General features: G+C 40.0%; 1 protein-coding gene across 5 annotated transcripts in view; it reads right to left on the bottom strand.

The window, feature by feature from the left end:
• Positions 1 to 289: 289 nt before the first annotated feature.
• The window catches only part of PARP11 (poly(ADP-ribose) polymerase family member 11), a 45,176-nt gene continuing 22,314 nt past the window's right edge, over positions 290 to 23,151 (bottom strand). For 2 of the 5 annotated variants that reach the window (XM_044229273.1, XM_044229274.1), the window contains exons 2-9: positions 20,600 to 20,713; positions 18,906 to 19,034; positions 17,974 to 18,094; positions 15,251 to 15,326; positions 11,924 to 11,996; positions 11,716 to 11,846; positions 4,791 to 4,942; positions 290 to 3,290 (exon numbers count right to left, since the gene is read on the bottom strand). In XM_044229273.1, coding sequence (XP_044085208.1) covers positions 2,974 to 3,290; positions 4,791 to 4,942; positions 11,716 to 11,846; positions 11,924 to 11,996; positions 15,251 to 15,326; positions 17,974 to 18,094; positions 18,906 to 19,031 — 996 coding nt within the window. In that variant the 5' untranslated portion in view covers positions 19,032 to 19,034; positions 20,600 to 20,713 and the 3' untranslated portion in view covers positions 290 to 2,973. Of the gene's footprint in view, positions 3,291 to 4,790; positions 4,943 to 11,715; positions 11,847 to 11,923; positions 11,997 to 15,250; positions 15,327 to 17,973; positions 18,095 to 18,905; positions 19,035 to 20,599; positions 21,341 to 23,151 lie in introns of those variants that run through there. The other 3 variants (XM_044229271.1, XM_044229275.1, XM_044229272.1) reach the window with 2 other exon arrangements.

The raw sequence follows: 23,151 nt of genomic DNA, 5'->3' as shown, positions 1-23,151 counted from the left end.
TGAGCTGGGGGAGCACACCGAGAGTAAAGGACACTGTCTGTAGGCGCTTGGCCTTGAACTGTTTTGGAATTTTCAATAGCAGAGTAAATTATTTTCTCACTGATCATTTGATTAGCTGTTGCTCACAATGACTTATACCAAGAACAAGAGACTTCCCCCCATCTGTAAGTGGGTTATATAAGAGTTAGAGGGAACAGACTTCTCAAGGGCCCATTAGGTTCGAGCTGCAAATGTAGGCTTAAGTAATGCAAGATGGAGATGAGACGCAGAAATCACAGAAACAAATATATGGCATACACGGACAACCAAGCCCTGCTACGGAAAGCTTTAATCACCACATGTAAAAACAATATATTCACATATCAAAAATGGCTCCAAATGCTTTAGCATCACCATAACAGTCTAGAAATGAAAGTTGCACTAATATAAAAACCTTCCTGTTCATAACCACAAGATTTATGAAACTGTTTCTTATAAACACATTTTTTTTTTTACCCTGAGGCTGACATCAAAGTGTAAAAGAAAAATCACTATCAGCTGGAATTTGTTCAATGTATAATTTTAAAAATCATTTATTCATTAGTCTGGAATAGGTTCTCTTTACTCTCGCCACGCATACTACATGAGGACAAGAGGAAAAGGGAACAGATGGTTGTGTCCAGTCTATTATATACTAATTAGAAGTTCTCAACTCAATCTATTGATCAAAATGAACAGAATTTTAATATCAATTAATGCCACACTATCACACTGAAAAGTTTATCAAAATTAGTTCTTCATTATAAAAGAATTGGCAGTACATTGTCAGACAAGAAAAACAGAATTCTTTCTTACAATGTCTATTGCAATCCATTCTATTTACTACATCTGAGCCAACTAGTTAAGTTCAGAGTTCATACAGACTGCCTTGCAAACCTCAACTCTGGACTTTTAGTCACACCTTGAGATAAGATCTGCACATCTACAAAAATAACTCCCAAATGCTACAACAGTTACTCTGTTCCAGTGACGGGAAGTGAAATGGTGTTAAACTGAAAAAAAGGACAGCCATATTGAAGGGATTACTGTAACTTTTTTTTTTTTTTTTTGGTGTGTAAGTAACAAATAAATCGAATAAAAAGATTTTCAAAATCTGAATTCCTAATGTCTCTAACATTGTTCTTTTGTGAATGAATCTAGAGCAATAGTTTGCTATCTCTCACAAGGTAGTCTGGTGACTTTTATTCCAATTATTTCCATGATCATCTCTGCATGTTTCTAAAATGGGCTCCTCATAAATATTCACAGCCTTTCATGTAAACTGGCTCTTAATGTGCACATTTAAGTCAGGAAATCTTTGTTGCTGCTTGGTTTCAAAGTATTGTACATAACAGTTTCCTGTGTACTACTTTAAACTGTACAGTTTCCTGTATTCTGAGCTACAACAAAAATCTGGGGATATATGGCAGTTGAAGAATTACCATGCCTAACATTGGTCTATATGCTTCCTTTTTATGATTTCTAGATGTTCTCCCAATGCAAATGACTAAAACGAACAACATAGGCATGGAACATTGACTGGCTTTTCCCTGAAAAGTTAACCTGTGTTCACAATTTCTCACTCAAAACTGAATGAGGATAATGGAGAGAGAATTCAGTATTAGACTGAGTTAAGAAAAGGTTTTCTGGCAAGGCTTGATACAGGTGTCTTTTTCTTTTTCTCTTTTTTTTTTTTTTTTTCAGGTAGAATCATGGAAAATCAAGGTGGGGAAACACTCAACCATCATATGGCCAATTCTTCCAACTGACATCTGAACTCTTGTATGACATTTCTGCGAAGTCACTGTCTAGCCTCTGCCAGAACACCTCTAGGGGCAGGAAGCTGTTCCAACATTACTTATTCTTCTTTAGAACAGAATAATAGCAAAACAGATGGAACAGGTAAACAAACTTCCATTACACATGATTATGAACTGGATCTAACTTCTTAAGTGTTAGCAGATTGTCAATTTACTACTCAAAAGGCTAAACCAGATTTGTTCCAGAACCCCCTGCCTTCTGCAATGATTCAAAATGGGAAGATCCCACTTAAAAATGTGAGTATTAGGAATCGCTGTTGAATAGCTGTGTGTGGTGGGCAGCAGATAAGAGATCTTACAAGTAATTATTGTAGGGACCCCAAAGCAAAGGGAAAAATACATGTTTTGGCAAAGCAATAAGTGTTTCATGTTGAAGAGGCAGTAACACTGTGTGGAGCAAGTCATGGTATGAGAATTCAAGAGCCCGGGTGGGTGAACTGTGGACTAATTACAGTCTGCAGCACTTGTCAGTTCTGACGTAGGAGATAAGAGAATGACATGAGCAGTCTCAGACTGCACTCTGCTCCCCTGGGCAATCAGAAGCTGGACACTCCACCTTGACTTTCTCCTTTTGGTTGGTCCGGCAGCTTGGTAAATAACATTTTTATTTCTGAATTTTCCCAGGGTACTTAGCCTGCTTTGAGATTTTAAATCCCCGCTTTGGAAGACCAACAAGGCAATGTATTGATTGGTGGATAATAATGTCAGGATTCAATTTACAAAGGATCAATTCCTCTGAAGGGACGACACAGTTATGTCTGTTTTTTTTTTATTTTTTGGACATATATATATGAATAAATATAACACACACGTAAACTTTACAGACTCTGAATGATCACGGTAATTGAGACTCAGCTGATTCAGTTTTGAGTGCTACCTTTCGCCTGTGTTCAAATGGCAACGGTATCGTATCAATCTTTAACAAACAAGACTACGAGCAACGGACAAAAACAAAACAACAAAAAACCAACCTTAAAGTCAGTATGTCTTTTTATATGGAGGCCACTTTTTTTTTTTTTCATATCTGTTTCAAAAGTATCAGATAGTGAACATTTAGTGGCTAGATGACAGGAGAGCAAATCTTCCTGCAAAAAAAGCACAGAACTTCCTTGACCACTGAGATTTGGAAGTGAAATCAGTAAAAGTCTATTAAGTACTCAGGATAGATCTGGTTGGCATCAAACACCACAAAGATCTTTGGGTCCCAGGTATCATCCACACAGCTGTCATATAAATTCACATAGCTCCCGTCTTTGGAAGGAGGTCGCATGTATTTGGAGTCTCCGTTTATGTAATCTCCAATTAGCACTCGAGCGAGAAACATAGATTTATACGTTCTAAACAGATGCCGCTGTTGCAAGCTTACGCCATGAATTTGGAATGTGTTTCCATGTTTTATGTCGTCTTTGCAGAAGCGACTGGAGTAAATAGCATCTCTAGCAAAATAGGTTCCTTAAACAAAAAGGACCAAGAAAAAAAAAAGCCAGGATTACTCTGAAGAACGTATGAAACACAAGCAAAAACACTCTAATTGTTAGGGGAATAGACACATGGAATCATCTAAGGAAAATAGATGTGGAATTTCCTCGTCTACAGATCTCTGAGAGAGAACAGAAATCCATGGATAAATTTTTTTATAAATTTTTATACCATTCCATGCCATCAACACCCTCCCCTACTCCCACCAAAATGAAGTGACCAGACTTCTGTTTTGGAAAGAAAGCTTACAAAGAAATCCAGTATGTAAGACACAGACAAACTGTTCCTGTGAGTAAGCGTGTGGTGAGACCTGAGTTTGAGCTGCTTGGGTCTCCCATTCATTTCTATTTGCCTCCACTGCCTTCCTCAGCCCGCGGCCCTGGTCCAGCATCCACCGGCACTCTGCTGAGCATAGTGAGAGTGACTGGTCTGCAGAGATTACTTCAAAACCCAAGAAACCACATTATGTTACAGGGTGACAAGTCAAGAATATTTCTGGAGATAATAGAACCCAATAACCATGAAAAGGGCTTCTGAAGAGTGTAGTGCTGTTCCTATCTGAGCACTTCAGAAGAACAACTTCACACAGGTTTGTCACCGAAATCTGAAAACTCAATAAAGCATCAACTCTTCCAAAAGGGGAGGCGTAGGAGACTGACATCATGAAGGCAGTATTTACTCTAAAAAATTTGGGAAATGAATCGCCAAGTCTCAGATTATGCCGTACTGACAGGATTAACAGCAACACTTTTCCCATCCCTGTACCGTTAAATCAATAGAATGGCCTTTTCGGTAATTATTTTTAAAAATTAATCTACTTTAGGAAAATGTAGCATGTCTCCATCCTAAGTAGTAGCCAGCTCTCTTGGGGACATAAGGTACAAAGCAAGGACCAAAAAAATACATGCCCATCCCTATCTTTTTTCCTCATCTCTCACCATAATTTCCTTGAGTCATGGGCATAAAATGGAGAGCTTGGACTTTCACAACATTAGAAAAAGGTGAGGAATTCCCCATTATTCCTCATTGCTCGTTAATATGGCTACTTACCATTTTTGAAAAATCAAAACAAAAAGTACTAGTACCTAGACCTGTCCACAATACAATGAATGCATTTTATAGTTCTCTATATATTTGATATAAAACAGTTTATTACAGAGACTTACCCATGGAAAGGATTTATACATAGAAATTAAATTTAATGCAAAAACCAGCTAATTGGGACATGATTGTCCCACCTGAATGACTGGGACTGGGTGAGTATTTAATCTGAAAGAGGTGTCAAAGTCTTACTTCTACCCTGTACATGGAGGAAGTGGCTTTTCTGTGGCTCAGAAATTCTGAGGGTGTGCGAGGAACCTAGTAGAGTAACTTTTAACTTAATGACTATCAAACTCCTGACTTACAAAACAATCTCTAAAGAGAGAAGAATCTCTCAGAGGACTCCAATGAGACCTGAATTCTGATAATTACCTTTCCCAAAGAGAGCACCATGGATACCATTTATTCTCCAATCGAAGTTATGAATGCAAATTGCTTCCACAAATTCACTGCTGGTACCATGAAAGAGCATTTGTTCATTAATCTGAGGCACGCCTCTTTTTTTCTTGAGTTGAGCCTTTTTCCTAAAAACACAATACACACAGGCACAAAACACACAGAGAAACAGGCCATAAGTGACAATTACAAGTTTTCAGAAGAGCCAAGTTCAACACAAAGGGTAAAACAGAAAATACTTCCTTAATGTAATCCATAAGTGGACAAAGCACTTCTGGAAGAGAAATAATCTCGAATGTTCTTGAATACATTATCATCTTACCAAAAATTATTAGTTAAAACTGATACCTAAGACTGAAAATTATACTAAAAACTATAGATATCCCAGATGATGCCCCATCATAGTGAAGATTTAACTGATTGCCTAAACCAGCCAATCTTTACAGATGCCTAAAAATGACACTACAAACAATTATAATATAAAGTTCATGGTCTTTATTTATTCTTTTCTTTTTTTAAATTCAATTAGCCAAAGTACAGTACATTATTAGTTTTTGATATAATGTTCAATGATTCCTTAGTTGAGTGTAACACCCAGTGCTCAGCATATCATGTGCCCTCTTCAATACCCATTACCCAGTTAACCCATACCCCCACCTACCTCCCTTTCTGCAACCCTCAGTTTGTTTCCCGGAGTCAAGAGTCTTGTGATTTATCTCCTCTCTGATTTCTCCCCATTCCATTTTAAATACTGAACTCCTTCAGCAGGGACCATGCCCTAATCTTTTTATCTCCAGAGACTAGAAAACATTGGTTAGGTTGAAAAGAATTTTGTATCTTAGAGCTGGGAGGAACATGAAGCCATCCATTTCAAACCACTTCCCAATGGACAAACCTCTTCTTACACATAAAAAGATATTCAATGCAGGACTGACTGTAACAGTAAAAAACGAACAAATTAAAAACAGCCTCATATAGCATAGCTTCTTTCCTGGACAGCCTTTAGTTGACAAGAATCTGCTGGATATCTTCTAATTTACAAATGTCAGTAAGAAATAGAAGCAGAGTCCAGATATCATCAGCCAGCACCAGCTCTCCTGGCTTACCAGTGGCATCACTTTGTAGTTACTCCAAACCTCCAATTCTCAAACCAGACCTCTTTTTGGCTGGCTATATTTGTAAAGCTGACTTATAGACCTAATGTAGTAGATTGATTTCAATTAAACTTTATCTTGAAAAGCAATTTTTTAAAGATGCATAATTTATAAACAACATGCAACTTAGTGACTTTGTGGGGGAATGACAGTTGCATTTAAATGAGAGAAGTGGAAATTGTTTTTCTCAAGAGTCATTTGGCAACATGTATCAAAACTTAAATGTATGTGGTTTGGTCTACTGGTGACAGTCTTTCAGACCATTAAGCACGAGGTTAGAAGAGTGTGCAGTAAACAAATTATGTCCTTCAGAAAAACCCAGCATGTTTTCACTGAGAACAAATTTGCTGACTTTCTTTTTTAGACCTGTAGGTACCACATTTTTTTTTTAAATGATGCACACAGGTTGCTGTTCCAAGCAAGGAAAATATTGTAAGAAAAAAAAAAAAGATAATCAAATCTTTTTGACTGTTTCAATCTTCCAAGGTCTTTCTGACTCGTGACTCATTCACACAACAAATAGGCTACCCCGTCTCATGTTAAATCTTTCGCAAGTGTGATAAGCAAGTCCTCTACATTTTCATCCAAATTACTGATAAAAATATTGAAGGGCTCAAGAAGAAAGCAAGCATGCCACTCAAGTTACTCTCAGCCCAAGACTTTCAACTGGGTATTAATTTTTCCCTTTGAACCATCACCCAGCATACATTTCTCTATCTTGCATCCAGTAAAAGAACGTCTGTCAACCACTTTGTAGAAAAAACCCAGTTATACCGTCTAGGGCCTTGGTCATCTACCACTATAGTAATTCTCTTATTTAGCTGGGCATTGGTGAATCTATACTGTTTTTTTCTAAGTAAATATTTTAGTATACATCTTCCTAAGGTCAAGCTTCACCAACTGTAATGACTAGAAACCACTCTAAAATCAGGATATTCACTATTGTACTTCTCAGGCACAGATTAGAATAATTTCTGGTTTGAAAATTCACCCGAGTCTCTCATAGTGTGAGCGCTGAAAATCTGCTCAGTCACTGGACTGGACGTGGCATATATCATATCCCTGTAGAAGGCAGAGTGGACTAGGGTAGGCAAAGCTTTGCATCCCCACAGCATAGTTAATTCTAGTACCAACTACTAAGGCACCTATTAAATGTGGAGATTCGTGACATACTGTGATCTTGGGGTTCTGGAAAGGCTAACTTTGAGCTCCGGGACCTCTTGGGCTCTAGCTAAAACCTTTGAGGAATATCACAGGATTCAAACCACACCAAGTTCTTCATGACCCTTCCCACCTTGGTCCAACACGACAGCCATTTCTGAACTTCTGGAAAATACGGCAGCACCCACTTCTCAACGATATCTTAAAATTACCCACCCTCTCAGGGACTAGCCAAAAGGACTAAGTTGCCACGTGCACTAAATTGCAACAGGAATAACTTCGAGCTCCAGACCGAGGTACGTTCGCCTAGGTTTAGACCAGTGTTTCTCCATGCTGGCTGAGCATTAGAATCACTTGCAGAACTTGTTAAAGACACAGGTGTCAGAACACAGAGGTTCTGATTCAGTAGACCCAGGATGGGCAACAGACATCACCTTGTGTTAAAGAGCTCTGCAGGTGAGTCTGCTAGGTGGCAAGGGCTGAGAACCTCTCATCTGAATCCACATTCTTCATGAGATTGCAGCTTTCACTGCTCTTAATTCCTTGCTGCCCCATCCTTCCCAACCTTGGATCAATCCAACTGCTTTCCCTCTCTGCTCTAAATATGGACTGCTGAAATAAATCATAGAACATACCTAGGTTTCCACTCCAAATCCACATATTCCAACACCAACAAAGCTATCAACACTGATGGAAATCCTATGGTTCCCAGGTTAGTTCTTTCTCCCTCATTTTCCACACTGGCCATTCCAAATCTCCTCTTTCCCCCTTCTCCCCCTCTTATCTACACCTCCCTAACACTTCATTCGCTGTAGGCTCACACCAAAGACACTGAAAGTTTCAGGAAGGAACCCCATAACGTACCCCCTCCTCATCCCCTACCTCTACTTATCTATAAACATGACTGGGCCACCCTCGTCTAGCTCCTTCTGTATATTCTAGTATATTGTCTGAATTCCACCCTATCATACCCCTTTAGGAGCCTTAATGCATCAATTACCTTTCCCTTTCTCTTATCCTTTAAACTCTCCCTCTCTGGGTTTTTTCCTACTGTAATTTGCATGTGTTCAGATCCTTCCCCAAATCCACAGTATCCAACTTCTCGCATCCCTCTTCTTCTTTACTGCCAAGCTTCTTGGAAGAGCTGCGTACATTTGCTGAATATTAACATGGCCTCCACCAACATGGCTCTCATCCAGGGTACCAGTGACGATGTCGCAAGATCTGAAGGACATATTCAGAATCATCTTACTTGGCATCTCTTTTGTATGTGATCCTGAGGATGACACCTACTTGCTTAAATCACTTTCTTCCTTTGATTTCTAACTCCACCTTCTATTGGTTTTCTTCTGCCTTCTGTGGTTGTTACTTCTCAGTTTCTGCCTTGAGTTTTCCTCTGTCCACCCCCTGGTCCTCTTCTTTTCTTAAATCTACATATACTTCCTGTCATCGTATCAATTCTGTGGCTTCTACTACCTCACATTTTCTAATAATTCCAAAACCTTTACTTCTAGTTTACACGACTCTCCTGAGTCATCACACATATATCAATTACTACTTCTGCCCATTCCTCCCTAAAGACAAAGACCAAAATCTATTCCTGCCCATATTCCTTTAGTCAACCAAAGTGAGTCAGAAACTCTGGAGTTATCTTTTCTGTTTCTTTACTCACACCACTGAACACATTAAATCATCATTCTACATCCTTAGTATCTCAAATCCATCCTCTTCACTCCAACACAGCAGATGCCACTTTGGTTCAGGCCACACAATGGGTCTTGGTTTAATTACTGAACAATTTCCTAAATTGGTCTCCCTGGTTCTACCTGTGACTCCTTCAAATCAACATTTCTCAACCTCCACACTAGTGCCACTTTGGGCTAACTAACTAACTGATGCCAGTCTTAATTCCCCATCCAACCACATGACAATTAAAAATCATCTCCAGTCATTGCCAAACATCCCCTGGTGGGGAAAATAACTTCTTATTGAGAACCACTGCTTTAAACCCCTTCTCCACAGTACAGCCTGATATATTTTTTTTCTAAAATGCAAATTAGATTGATCATTCTTTTCCTTCATGTTCTATAATGGATTTCCATTGTCCAGGAAAAAAATCCAAACCCCTCAGTTTGATTTATAAGGCCCTGCACGGTCTGCTCCTGCTAACTCTCTGACCTCAATTCCGGATCAATCCAACTCAAGTAAGGCTACTGAAGAAAATCACACAACCATCCCGATGGCTCTACTACAAACTCCTGTATGCCCAGCCTCTTGGCCACCTTTCTACCTTCTTCTCTAATCATTCATCTTAATTTTTATTTTTTTTTTAAGATTTTTTAAATTATTTATTTATTTGACAGAGAGACAGAGTGATCACAAGTAGGCAGGGAAGGGGGGGGGAAGCAGGCTCCCTGCTGAGCAAAGAGCCCAATTCGGGGCTCTATCCCAGGACCCGGGGATCATGACCTGAGCCGAAGGCAGAGGCTTAACCCACTGAGCCACCCAGGCACCCTTAATTTTTATTTTCATTTCATTTCAATTTATTTTCACTGGTATTCAATTTCATTTTCATTTCAATTTATTTCATTTCAATTGCCTGGCTCCTTGTCCAAATTACGGTCCTGTACCCTATTATGTCGCAAGTGTGCCTCGAATACCATCTGACACAAACTAGGTGCTACAACATATTTGTTGGAAGAGGGGAGAGAAGTAAAAAAGGCCTGGACAACATGGAAACAGATGCCTGAGGGACTCACGTGGGCCTCACCACCTGTATAGTGAGTCAGAGGTTACACGATGATGAGAATGAGTAGGATTTTAGTTCTTCGTGGAGATGTCAAAATAACAGGCTGTTCTTACAATGAGACCCAGTATTTTCTACTGTCAGAGTAGGTAACAGGTTCATTTACCATCACAGATTCCTGCAGGCCAACTTTACATAAAATCATGAAGGGCGTTGATGGAGTGAAACCATTTCCAGTAAAATCCCCAAGTATACAATGTTTAAACAAGGGTATTCATTGGTACCACCAGGATTAAATTGAGACAACTCAAATTATGAGTTCAATTATTATTGAACTCTATTTCAGAGGCCTGATTAAGAACAATGAATTAAGTTTTCATCAGACCATTTTAGAAAAATCTCACTTTATTCAATGAGAGAATAGAATTAAAGGGGGAGAGAAGCCTCCATCTTTCTTGACAAAAGGATCATCCAACAGGAACCCAATAAAACCTTCTACACTCAGCTAAACTCATTATTGTCAGAAATGAAAGTTGTCTTGGTTCAAAGACTCAAGACTAAAAAGAATACACACTGAAAACTCCTTGTAGTACCATAAACTGTTATGGCAATAAAACTGGAATATACTCAGGCCGTATTACTACTTACCAGAAGCATGAAAGAATTCCACGAATCGTTACCGAACAGAAGTTAGGCCTAATTTTCAAGTATGTGGGAATGAAATGAGTTAAGGTCTGCGATTTGCTCTGAAACAGTTTAGCAACAACAATAATAGAAATGAAGGAGAAAGATTATGTGCAGTAAATCCTAACAGATTAAGTCAGGATGATGGATATATTATATTATGTATTACATTCATTATATTAGACTCTATTATTAGAAATTTTCTTGAGTAAATATTAAAAAAGTCTGCTCATATTTAGGGGCGCCTGGGTAGCTCAGTCAGCTTAGTGACCTACTCGTGATTTAGGCTCAGGTCATGATCTCATGGATCCTGAGACAGAGCCCCACGTGTGGCTCTGCATTCAGCTGGGAGTCTACTTGAAGATTCTGTCTCTCTTCCCCTCCCCCATAATTGTAGGCATGTGTGGGCACATGATTTCTGTCTCTAAGATAAATACATTTTTTAAAAAGGTCTGCTATATTTTTAAAAATTATAAATTATGTATCATAAATCTAATAAAAATATTTTGGGAAGCCATTGTTTTAATAGTATTTGTTATTAAAAAATATAGCACAGCAGGTTAATTTGGACAACATCTTTAAGTTTTCTCTAATGGGCTTTATTTTTAGGGTAAACGCATACTGAGCAATCTGACAGGTGGTTCCAATCTTAATTAAGTAGTCAACTAAGATTTTAAATCTACTGCATATACTGGGTCTAGCAGGACATTTGAAAGTGTATTTCACAATATCCTCCAAAACAAAGTAAGCAAATGACTACAGTCAAGATGGTGGAATCGCTTTTTCTGAAAATTCAACAATGTTTCCAGAGACTTCTAAGTCCACATACAGGGCTGTGCCAACCAAAGCCACACCAACAAGCGTGAACAGTTTCCTCAACTCCCTCCTGTTTCTGACTGCAGCCTGACGCAGAGCTCTGCCCCTCGAAAGCCACAGTGCTGCAAGTGAGCCTGGCCTTGACCTCCAGGGTGGCTCTCTGTCACCAGCCTTCACCCTGTCCCCCATGGAGCGTGCTGACGTGGAACGCTGAGACACACACACAGTTCGCACAACAACCACCAAAAGACAACACAGGTCAACACTGGTGCTTCGCCTTCTCTAAAACTCCAGAAGCCTCAGAGGCCAAAGAGAGAGCCGGGGCCAAATGCCACCTCACCTGCAGAAGAACTCCCACAAGTCCAGGTTTTGAATTCTCTGGATTCTTTTAATTCTGCCGCGGTCCATTGTTTTCCCAAAGAGACTGGCAACCTCGTTATACTCGTGTGTTTGACTGTGCAAAGGAACCAGCTGAAAAAAAAGTTTGCATAGTTTTACAGGGGCCCCTTCTGCTCCCGCACAGGGCTGCTGGCCAGCCCCACTCTTACCTGATAGGGCACGTCGGTGTTCACATTCTCCCAGTGTGGGGGCATGGGGATGGCCTCATTTTCACAGATGTAACTTTAAATGGCAAAAGACACAACACAGTATTAGACGCTGGTGATAATGATGGTTGATTCAATTCCACCTTTTCTCCAAAGCTTAATTTTCATGTTTGGGTTATTGTAACAAATGCAATTAACTAAAGCCCTTGGTTCTTTATTTTCAAATATTTACTCAATGTCTCCTATGTGCTGCATTTTGGGTGCTGAACTGACAACTTTGATGGAAAACAGCCAATCTTGAATAACATCAAAATTTCAAAAATGGTTGTTTAATTGTCATGTTTTTCTAAAATTGCCAGAAATTCTTTAAAATATAAGGAATATTTTAAATAAAGGCATTTCCAAAAAGAAAACCAAACCTTTGATTAAAAATACCTCCTCTTTAACAGATTGATATTGCCTATCAAATAAAGTCCAAACTCTTCAACCATATGTTCAATGTCCTTCAAGCTCTAACTGAAACCTAAACTTTTCTCTATTGACTGCCCTCTATTCCCCACACACAGCCTGTGGTAATTCACCTAGTGTGGCCAGTGAACTTTGAAAACCTGCCCACCACGCTGAAGCCCCCGGATGGGAACAAAGAAAAAGATGGTAAGTTGGAGAGCTTCATAGCAAAAGGCTGAAAAGAATATACTGATCTCCTGGGGACTGGAGGTTACTAGAAGAAAGTCATAAATTTCAAGTTTTTCTTTAGCTTCCTTTTTAAAGCTGACCATAATTTTTAAAAGATCCTATAATCATACGTTTTAAAAATGAGTATGTATGAAGAAGCAGACAGTGAACAGTTTCCTCTCTCTCCAATTGTCACCTCTTGCCCCAACTATAAGTAATCAGGTTTTTTTAGACTGTTTCTTTCAGACTTCTTTAGGTTATCACGAACCAAATTTTTACACAAATGATAGCAAAAACATGTTCTCTGCAGCCATTTTTCCCCCACTTACTATGTTCTTAAAGATCCTTCTGTATCAGCAGGAAGAGAGTATCCTCATGCCCCATCCCTACCACAAAACCTGGCCCAGGGTAAACACTCCATACAGGGTGGTTAAATGAATGAGGGCAATTGATTTTGCAGGTGCACAGAATTCTATGGTACAGATAAACCATCATTTCTATAAAAGGTCCCTTGTTGATGGTATTCAGCTTGTCTTTGACTTTTTGCTACTGTTAAGAATGCTGCAAAAAACAAGGTTATCTGTTTGCCATTTTACACACCCACTAATGCATCTGTAGGATAACATCTTTGAAATGGGATTCCTGGGTCAGAGAACATATTTATTTAGGATTCTGACAGATACTGCCCAAATGTCCTCTTTGAACATTGGATTCATTAATATCACCACCAAAAATGGAGATAATTCCTATTTCCCAACAACCTCTCCAAAAAGGGGTGTTATCACACTTTTGAATTTCTGACAGTTTGATAGTAAAAAAAAAAAAAAAAATACTCTGGTATCAGGGCGCCTGGGTGGCTCAGTTGGTTAAGCAACTGCCTTTGGCTCAGGCCATGATCCTGGAGTCCTGGGATCAGCTCCCACATTGGGCTCCCAGCTCCATGGGGAGTCTGCTTCTCCCTCTGACCTTCTCCCCTCTTGTGCTCTTTCTCGCTCTCTAATAAAATAAAATCTTTAAAAATAAAATTTAAAAAAATAGTCTGGTATAATTTGTAGTTCTCTTATTATGAGTGAGGTCATAGGTTTCTAATGGGTTATAGGTCTTCTACTCAGAGATTCAGATATTACAGAGATGAGCCCTTGAGGTAAGAGCGTCAGTACTTTTCCCAGTGTTTGTGTTTTGTTTTTGTTTTGTTCTTCTTGTTGTTTTTCAGGAGTTTTTGTTTTGTTTTGTTTTTAACTTTCCTTGAAATATCTTCTAGCCTTGGAAAAGTTTTTTTTTTCCTAATTTTTTATGTACCCCATAGCCTTAATTAATTGTAATTTCCTTGCCAGTAGAAAATGTAAACCACTCCCCTTGCATGTAACACATGCTTGATATATTCCTGCCACAAATGAATATATCTGTATCAATGGCCACTTGCTTTACTCCTTCCTCTACTGTCGCCTACCTAACTGTTCTCCCTCTATCATTACCTTGCTTATTGTCTTCCATTCTGGTTATTCTCTCCCTCCCCTGGCTTCTATAGTCTGAGACAGAACAAAGTGCTCGACCCCATAGTGTGCTGCTTCTCCCCACCAAAGTACACTAGAAATAATAACATACAATTTCACTAACATTTTCCATGATTATATCTCATTTTTCACCCAGATTACATACTGTCAGAAGCTAAGTAATTTCTTTATTATATTCCTCGTACTCAAGAATAAAGATATGATGTGGCTGGTAAGAAAATAATATATTCTCCATATTCCATAGAAGTACTAGGGCATTCATTCTATAAGTACCTAAATAACATTTAAATCATGATGCTAAAATATAAGCCAAAGGTCTTAAGAAACAAACGGATAAAAACTTAAAGCATTTCTTTCCTTTCTCTAATGCTTTCAGAATACCTCCCTGGGAAAAGCAAAGGAGTATGTATCCACTCTAATTCACATGCTAGCATTTTTTTTTTCTGATTGATTCTATATTCTTTCAACAGCAGGGATATCAATATTCACTTGGGCAGAAAATAGGAGGTATGTTGTAAGATTTTCCCCTTCACTTTCATTCACATGAGTAACAAACACATACTCTCTTGGGCATCTCTGCCTCTCTTTTCAGGCTGTGTGCAGCCAGTGAGAGCAAAAAGGAAAATGTGCAACCAGCCCCGGGAGCAGAGAGCCGTGTTTTTGGCCTGCTGCTCTGGCCCCTCCTGTAGGCCTCCTTTGGTCAGGACAGATTGGAAATCACTCCCAGGAGTCCCCCGGTGGGGATAAGTGGAGGTAGAAACAAAATGGGCAACTGCCTAAGATTTACGGCCCGCATAACTGGATGGTTCTGTCAGAGTATCTGCAAGTTAATTCAAGCCTACTTCAGCAAGCTATTTCAAGGACTTGTAGTGGAGACCATGTGGCATTATGTAACTGTCCTAAAGAAACGAAAACATGTCAAAATATACAGGGAAATGAAGAGGACAACAGGGAAGGAAAAAAGGACAGAAAATAATCATATTGTTAGTTCATCAACGATTGTGAATTTCAGTAACAGAAAGAGCAGTATCAAGATCATGAAATAACCTACCCAGACATTTTCAGACTATTTGTTCCTCTGTCAAATACTAAGAAAGAGGAGAAAAGCCCACTCTTTCTACCCCTATTCTCTTTACAATACCTGAAAGCACTGATAGAAAAGGGGGCTCTTTTTATTAAGCGCTGTTTTCCAGTGATGAGATTCATTTGCTTCATTTCTGTATACAAAGACAAAGATACTAGGTAAGTGGTAGGAACATATTGTGCTGTAAACAGTCACGAAGATGTGTAGCCACACCACCTGGCAATGGGGAACCTTGGGGCTTCGGGAGGAGCTGACAGACACAGTCTATCAAAGATATCTCACCGTATCAATTTACCACGACATAAAAGTGCTATTCAGGAGGTGCCCTGGTGGCTCAGTCAGTTAAGCGTCTACCTTCGGCTCAGGTCATGGTCCCAGGGTCCTGGGATCGAGCCCCACATCAGGCTCCCTGCTCAATGGGGAGTCTGCTTCTTCCTCTCCCTCTGCCCCAACCCCTGCCTGTGCTCCCTCTCTCTGTCAGATGAATAAATAAAATCTCTTTTTAAAAAAAGTGCTACTCAAGGAGTGGGGCTTCATGGCATGATCTGCGCTCACACACAGGATATTGGGCTTCTGCACCACAGTAGGCAGGGCCCACTCCTTTCTGTATCCCACTGCCCATAAGCAGACGCTACAGTGCCAGAATTCCAAACTTTGGAATGAAGAGTCCTCGGAAGAGAATGAAATTATAGAAACAAATCTTTTGGTTGGTTTATTAGGGGAAAGTGTACTTTGATTTCTCCAAAAATTTGGGGAACGGTAAAAAGATATGTTACCACCAGAGAACTTATGCAATTCACAGAATTCCAAAAACTGGTACATTTCTTGCCTTCTCTCTAAATTGTATACCCAAACCAAAAAAAACCAGAAAACCCACTAGATGCAATATATACTTGTTAAAGAGATTCTAGTGATAAAAGTCTAATTAACTAACTGAAGGTATCATTTCCCTCTTTCTTCTGTGCCTTAGCTATGGCACCAGCACCAGGTCCATTTCCTTGTTCCCACAAAGCTAAGAATTGAGGCTTAATGTGAGATGCTAGTCCCTCTGTCTTATCTAACTAGCATTATTTCATTCCAAAATAAAGAGGCTTGCCCATCCAGGCAAAGGCTATAAGGTATGAAGTGTGTTCTTCCCTTTCTAGATTCTCTTAGGTTCTGCCCACAATGGCATCACCACTGTGCAGGAAAAAGCAAGATCATCTCAGCACAGGGAGCAAAGCCTGTGGTGTCATCTTAAAGCAGCTCACTTTGAGTTTCTGTTTTACCATTTTTATCTAGAGCACCTGAGTTGGCCTGTGGCAGAATGGCTGGGGCTAATTTTACAAACAGTACACGTGAAATGCTGATACCTGTAACTTTGATGTAGTATCATTATATGAGGGTTGGTGAAATTGAATGATTATATGTGACTCATTCTTTGATAAAGACTTTTTTTTAATAAACAGCATTGTTTGGGAGAAAGCTCTCCCTACCATCTCATTTACTAAAAACTACTCTTTCAGAAAGATGTGGCTTGTTGAATTATCTACCGAATGCTTTGATAAACTTTATCCTTGTCATGCAGCCTGGTGTGTGCATATCATGGTGTCTCCATATTGCTTCCAACAGGAACTTGTACACAGGATGTCTAAAAGGTCTAACAGACGCCTTCTGTCTCAACTGAGGCCAAAAGACAACTATCAGGGTCCCTTAAAGGCAATCTATTTGCCTAATGTCATAAAAAAGTGATGGCTAGTCAGGAGTAAGAATATATTAAAATAAAACTCTTGCTAATCAAACAAGCTTTGGGGGAGACAATAATCATCAGCGATTTGGTTGCATCAACCTCTTACTGGACAAAACCCTTTCACCATTTCTGAGTCTTAGCTCCTCCAAGGAGATTTCTGAAGGCTTCACGACCCTACTGCACCACAACACACTACTAACTGTGTCATAACAATAACAATACTGCTCATAGAAGCTGGGATGTAATAGCTAGAGGACTGAGCCATGCAGCAGCCAAAATATGCTTTATTAAGAAAGCCTCCCTGGGGTGCCTGGCTGGTTCAGTCAGTCAGTAGAGCATATGACCCCTTGACCTTGGAGTTCGAGCCCAACATTGGGTGTAGAGATTACTTTAAAAATAAAATCTTAAAAAAAAAAAAATCCTCCCCATCCAGGTGTTCTATGTCTCTATGCAACCAACAGCTGAAACTACCAGCTTGAAACTGAAAGAGTCGAATTCTACAGGTTTTTCATGGGATACCTAAAACCATGCCCATATATCATGGATGAAATCCAAAGTGGGGCTGATTTCCAGATTAGCTGGCTATTCTGTGAAAGAGACAAGGAAATCAGAAAATGGTAGAAGGCAATGTCCATTAAAGAAACAGTTTTCTGTCCTTCAGCTGAACTTTTGCCTTCAAACCATCACCAGCTAGTGTTACTAACCTCTCAGATAGATCCTTAAAATAAAAAGATTCCCAGCTATTTCAAAAGGCTAATGGTGAAAAAAACAGCTAAAAAGTGTTTCGTGTTCCTTAGAAGTGTTACATAAATTCAAAATATACGACAATCTCCACATACATTAGTATCGATAAGCACTCAAATACTCCTTTATAAAAGGTCATGTTGCTCAAGATTTTAAATCTTGAATTTTTATAGGGAGATTTCTGTGTATGACAAAAAGGATTTACTTCACTGCTTACAAATGTATCAACTAATTCTCATCTTCAGAACTGTAGATTTTACTGTATCCATATACTAAAAACACACAACTATTAGGGAAAAAAACATACCTGCAAAGTCTATCTTGTAGCTGAATTTGGAAGTAGTAAAAGAAATGGAGCCACAAGGGTTTGTTTTGAAGCTTTTTTCGATATCTTCACTGCTAACTGAACACTGAATGTTGGTATCCGGCTTTAAGACAAACCAGAAAGTTTCATTTACCAGCTGTTCACATCAATGGCTTGGCCACAGAGGCGGTTCTGTGGTCACAGAGACAGAGAATGGAGCAACAAGGGGAAGTGACTGATCACCTGCTCTAGTCCCCACACATAGAGAGAATCACAGCTAAGCCAGCGTGTGCAAAACAGTGTCAGGATTTCCAGCAAAGACACTCTAGCAACTGCTTCGAATTCCTCTTTCCAAGTTGATACAACTTTTGCAAATTATTATAACAATTACAACTTCCTCAATGGCTCAAATGAAATCTTTAAGTAGGCTTGGAAGTAAAAGAGGACCACAAGCTTTTGAGTTTGGGTTCAGATTCACTAGCTGCATGTGACTCGGGATGGATTCTGTGACCTTTTCTGAGTTTCAGTCTCTTTGACTGTGAGCTTTGGAGCTGCTGGGAGGCTAAAGGAGAAAAGGTACCTGTGGCGTCTAACATAATACCCGGCAGACACAAGGTGCTTAACATGGGCTTGCTCTCTTCCCCTTCTTGCCCACCAAATGGAACTTGGAGTTGCTGGGCTGTAATGACACTACCCAACTCAGTCACACTGGCCCTCTGCACCTGCAGTGATCGTGCACTGCTTCTTCTAAATACGTGACTGACAAAAACCTGGGGAAACGAAAAGGAAAAGGATTTCTCATTTTTCTTTCAGTCAAGCTATCTGATGTCCTTAAGGCTGGATGTCCTTCAGGGTCTGCACTGGCACACTGTGCGGCAGCAAGGTGGCGCTAAGTGGACCGGAAACCCTTCTGGTAGGTTCTAGAAAGGAGGTACCTGAAACATGTGCCACTTCCCACACTCCGCCAGGTAAAACCAGCCCCACTGGGTGTCCGACGTGTCCATCTCATCCATCTCACTATCCGTCCGTTTGGGTAAGAATTCTTCCGCTTTGTGAAACATCTCCTGAAAAGCCAGAAAGAAGCAGAAGAAATACTTTTCTTAATAACCAATGTATTATTTAGACATCATTTTTCTTCCTACAAAGTACTATATTCCAAGTGTCCTTCCCACAGTGACCCTTTGAAAATACCATTCTCTCTGGCAGATTGACTCTGAAGATAAACATTTATGAAGGCTGAATATAATATCACTGCTTAACAAATAAGACAAATAATAATACTCTCAGGTAAGAGATATCGATGCCCATTCAACCATTTAAATAAGCTGTGTCAATATCTATAAGCACTCCAGATTTCCAATATAGTGCCAAGAAATTTCTGTCTTATCATATGTCCACACATTTGATCAAAAGAATCCATGCTGTCACAGCTCGTTAAGACCAAATACATCTTAGATTTGTTTTAAACTTTCATTATTCCATGGCATGGAAAGATGTTGAATCTTAGTGTTGAATACAAAAAAAGTGTTGAATCTATAGTGTTGAATACAAAAAAAGGTTACAATAAATAGAAATGGTATGATCCAATTTTCATAAAAAATTCCCGCATACATGAATGCATGTGTATGTACATGTCTATATGTGTATATGTACACACCTACAGATAGTCTGGATGGATATACAACAATTTATGATAGCTTTTTCTGAGTGTCAGGATAACAATAATGATTGTAGGAACACGTACCTTCCTCTTACAATGTGCCAGGCACTAAGTGCTGTACAGATAATAACTCATTTAGGACTCAAGACAACCCAGTTAGATAGGTATTATTATCCCAAATTTATAAATGAGGAAACTGGAGCACAGAGAGATCATACAATATGGAAGCCAGGACCCAAATACAGGCAGTCTGGATTGAGTCTGTGCATGTCACTGCCACAGTATACTGCCTTATGCTTCATTATCAACAATCCTACAATCTACCCTATATCACGTAACTCATGTCCACACTATCTTTGAAAATAAACATTCCTGAGTAGAGATTTTGATGAAGAGAGGGTCACCAGAAAAGGAGTGATGAGGTTAGTCAAAGATGATTAACTTTATCTGGAATGTGTCCTCCTTATTCCTTCAGGGCTTTTAAATAAATTAAATTTGCACAACTCATACATGGAAACAGTCCCTGTGCAAAAAGGTCAAAACATTCTAGATAAATGTAACCACGTTTTTGACCATCCCTTCCTTTCTAGTATCTTCTCACTTTCCTTCTCCAGGGTTAACCAACACTATCACTTATTCTTTATCTACACACACACACACACACACACACAGTTATTGGTGATTTTTTAAAAAATTTATTTCTTACATCTTCTTTCCTTTTACAAAGAATGTACACTATTTAGGTGATTTAGAAAATAATTGCTTTAAATTTCATTACTTAAAATGGTCCATCCTCCAGAAGGTCCATCCTTCTTCCACATCCAGAAGCTGTGTAACCTAGCACAAGTTCCTAATTACCGTATCTAGGACACAGTTTCCTCTTCACAAGATAGAGATTAAAGACTCCTTCCTCACTGGGCCATTGTTAGAAACGAGTGAGATAATGCAGTAAAGTGCTAAGTACAGTACCTGAGCTCAATGAAGGGGGCTTGTTATATTTTATTCATGTTTGGAAACTTCTCCAAGGAATGCTTTATGATTATTTTCTGGATTTTTCCTTCATGTTTTAAAGTTGATTGGCGGCTAAGAAATGAAAAATAGAACACTCTAGTATCAAGAGCTTCAGGTATAGGACCCACTATTTGCCTTATACTTTTTAATCAAAAAATAAAGGCAGTAATTTGAAATTTAAGATCAGTTGTCCAGGTTAACTGTTCACAACTCCAGCTCTTCCTTCTATTATTGTTCATATTGTGCACACTGTTGGGCCATTTTACTGTGAGAAAGAAAGAAAGCAAGAAAAACCTTAGTTTATTTTTAATTCTGAAAATAGCTCCCCAAATGTGGAAGGTTGAGTTTAAAGGTAATAGTTAAGATAAACATTTGGCTTATAAGTTCTATCTTTCTCTACCAGAAAAGGGAAATGAAAACAAGAAATAGGAAACAGAAAACACCCTTTATACAGTATGCACATATCATGTGTGCTTTGCTATGTCACACTGTCCCTCAGATCACAATTTAAGCCAGGTTACAAGTATAAGTATTTTACCAAAGTCCTTCCAGAACTTCCTGTCATAAATAGCTTTGGGTTGGACCTAGGATAGACTCATATTTATCACTATTTTGGAGAAGGTAGTACTACAGAAAACTGCCCCATATAGAACATTTCTAAAACATTTCAAATTCTATAAAACTTTCTGTCTTCCATAGCCCAATGTGCAGGAGAAGTCACTATCCTCCAATTAAAGTTAGGGGGAAAACAAAGCAGAAAAAATGCAATTATTTCATCTACAATCATAGAGTCAGCCAGTGAGTTAAAATGGCAGAGTAGTAGAAGGACCCCAGGTTTATCTCCTCCCTTGAACACATCTAGATAAATATCAAATCATTCTGAACACCGAAGAAATCAGTCTGAGAACTGACAGAACAAACTGCATACTACAGGGAGGGAAGAGGACACACTATGGGGGCGCCTGGGTGGCTCAGTGGGTTAAAGCCTCTGCCTTCGGCTCAGGTCATGATCTCAGGGTCCTGGGATCGAGCCCCACATTGGGCTCTCTGCTCAGCAGGGAGCCTGCTGCCCCCTTTCTCTGCCTGCCTCTCTGCCTACTTGTGATCTCTCTCTCTGTCAAATGAATGAATAAAATCTTTAAAAAAAAAAAAAAAAGAGGACACACTGTGGAGAGTAAGAAGTGTGGAGACATAGTCTGGGGGAGAAACAGATCATGGGTGCTGTAGTGGGGAGAGAGCCCTAGTCACAGAGAGAGGTGAGAGACAGACAGCACACAGGGAACTGCACAAGGAAAACACTTCCCCAAAACCACCGACTGGGAAAATGAGAGAGCTGATTATTTTGAGTTTTTATAACTAGCAGGGCCCAAAGACTGGAGGTTTAGAAGTCCTCGCCATGGACAGCATGGAACCCAGCAGGTACTGTGGTACTCCTGTGGAGGAGGGTAGAGGCCTGAGAGCAAACATGATCTGAGGATCCCCTAGGATTCACTGGAAGAGATGGTTCTCCTTCTTGGAGTGAATCTGGGAGAGGTGACATTGCCCTGCTGGGGACAAAAGAGCTGGCAGGCACCGTTACACTGTCCTGTTCATTAGCATAGGGGCACAGACACCTGCTGAGGGCAGCTAATCTGGACCCTGGCTTTTTGCTGCACTTTACTCTAAACTCCAAGCTCCTGAGCATTCATGCAACTGCCCTTCTGGGACAAACCAGCACCAGCGACAGTGTGGCAAGACCCTCCCCCAGAGGACCAACATAGGTCTGTGTCACACCGGATCCTTAAAGTTTGGAGTTTTAAAACTCAGTTGGCATCCCTGAGATACAGACAGGTGCCCTGTGCAGCCATGTGGGCAGATGGACTGGACACAACAGGGTGAAGGCAGGTATGTGAGGGACACCTGGGACACAGGAGGAGAGACTGTAGGCTCTTCTGGGAGGGCTTTCCAGACAGCTGTAGGTGCAAATTCCCCTCTCCCAGAGCAAGGGAGAGGACTGGCACAATTTCCCTTTCCCACCCCTACTCATAAACTAACCTTGGTAAGCAGCACAGCACCAACAGTGACAGTCTAAACTGCCTACACCAAGCCCTGCTCCCCCGCACTCTGCAGGTGCTTCTTTACTAAGGCAAGTGTGCTTGCGAGCCAGAACAGTGGGCTAGTCCCCAGGAAGACTAGGAGAAATTCCCACAGCTACCAAGCCTCCTGACCACTGAGCACTAAAAAGCTCCAGCTCTGGAAGGAATAGGATCTGGCTTCTTTTAACGAGCAGACCAGAGCGTGCCTAGTTAAAACTTGCCACACTCTGACAAGGTCCAAACACTGCCCACTGCAGGCAAGGAGAGCCTCTGCAGACAACTGGCCTGAAGGATAGAACAGCCAAAATACAGCAGCAAAGTGCATGCAGCACACACCACACACTCCCTGAAGCACTAGGCCCTGGACACTATACGATTTCTTCTCCATAAAGCTATTACTCTCAGGAACAGGAAACATAACAGGCTTTCCGGACA

This window comes from Neovison vison, chromosome 12 (assembly GCF_020171115.1).
Source record: "Neovison vison isolate M4711 chromosome 12, ASM_NN_V1, whole genome shotgun sequence".
Classification (NCBI taxonomy): Eukaryota; Metazoa; Chordata; class Mammalia; order Carnivora; family Mustelidae; genus Neogale; species Neogale vison.
This window is presented reverse-complemented; position numbering and strand designations above follow the sequence as displayed.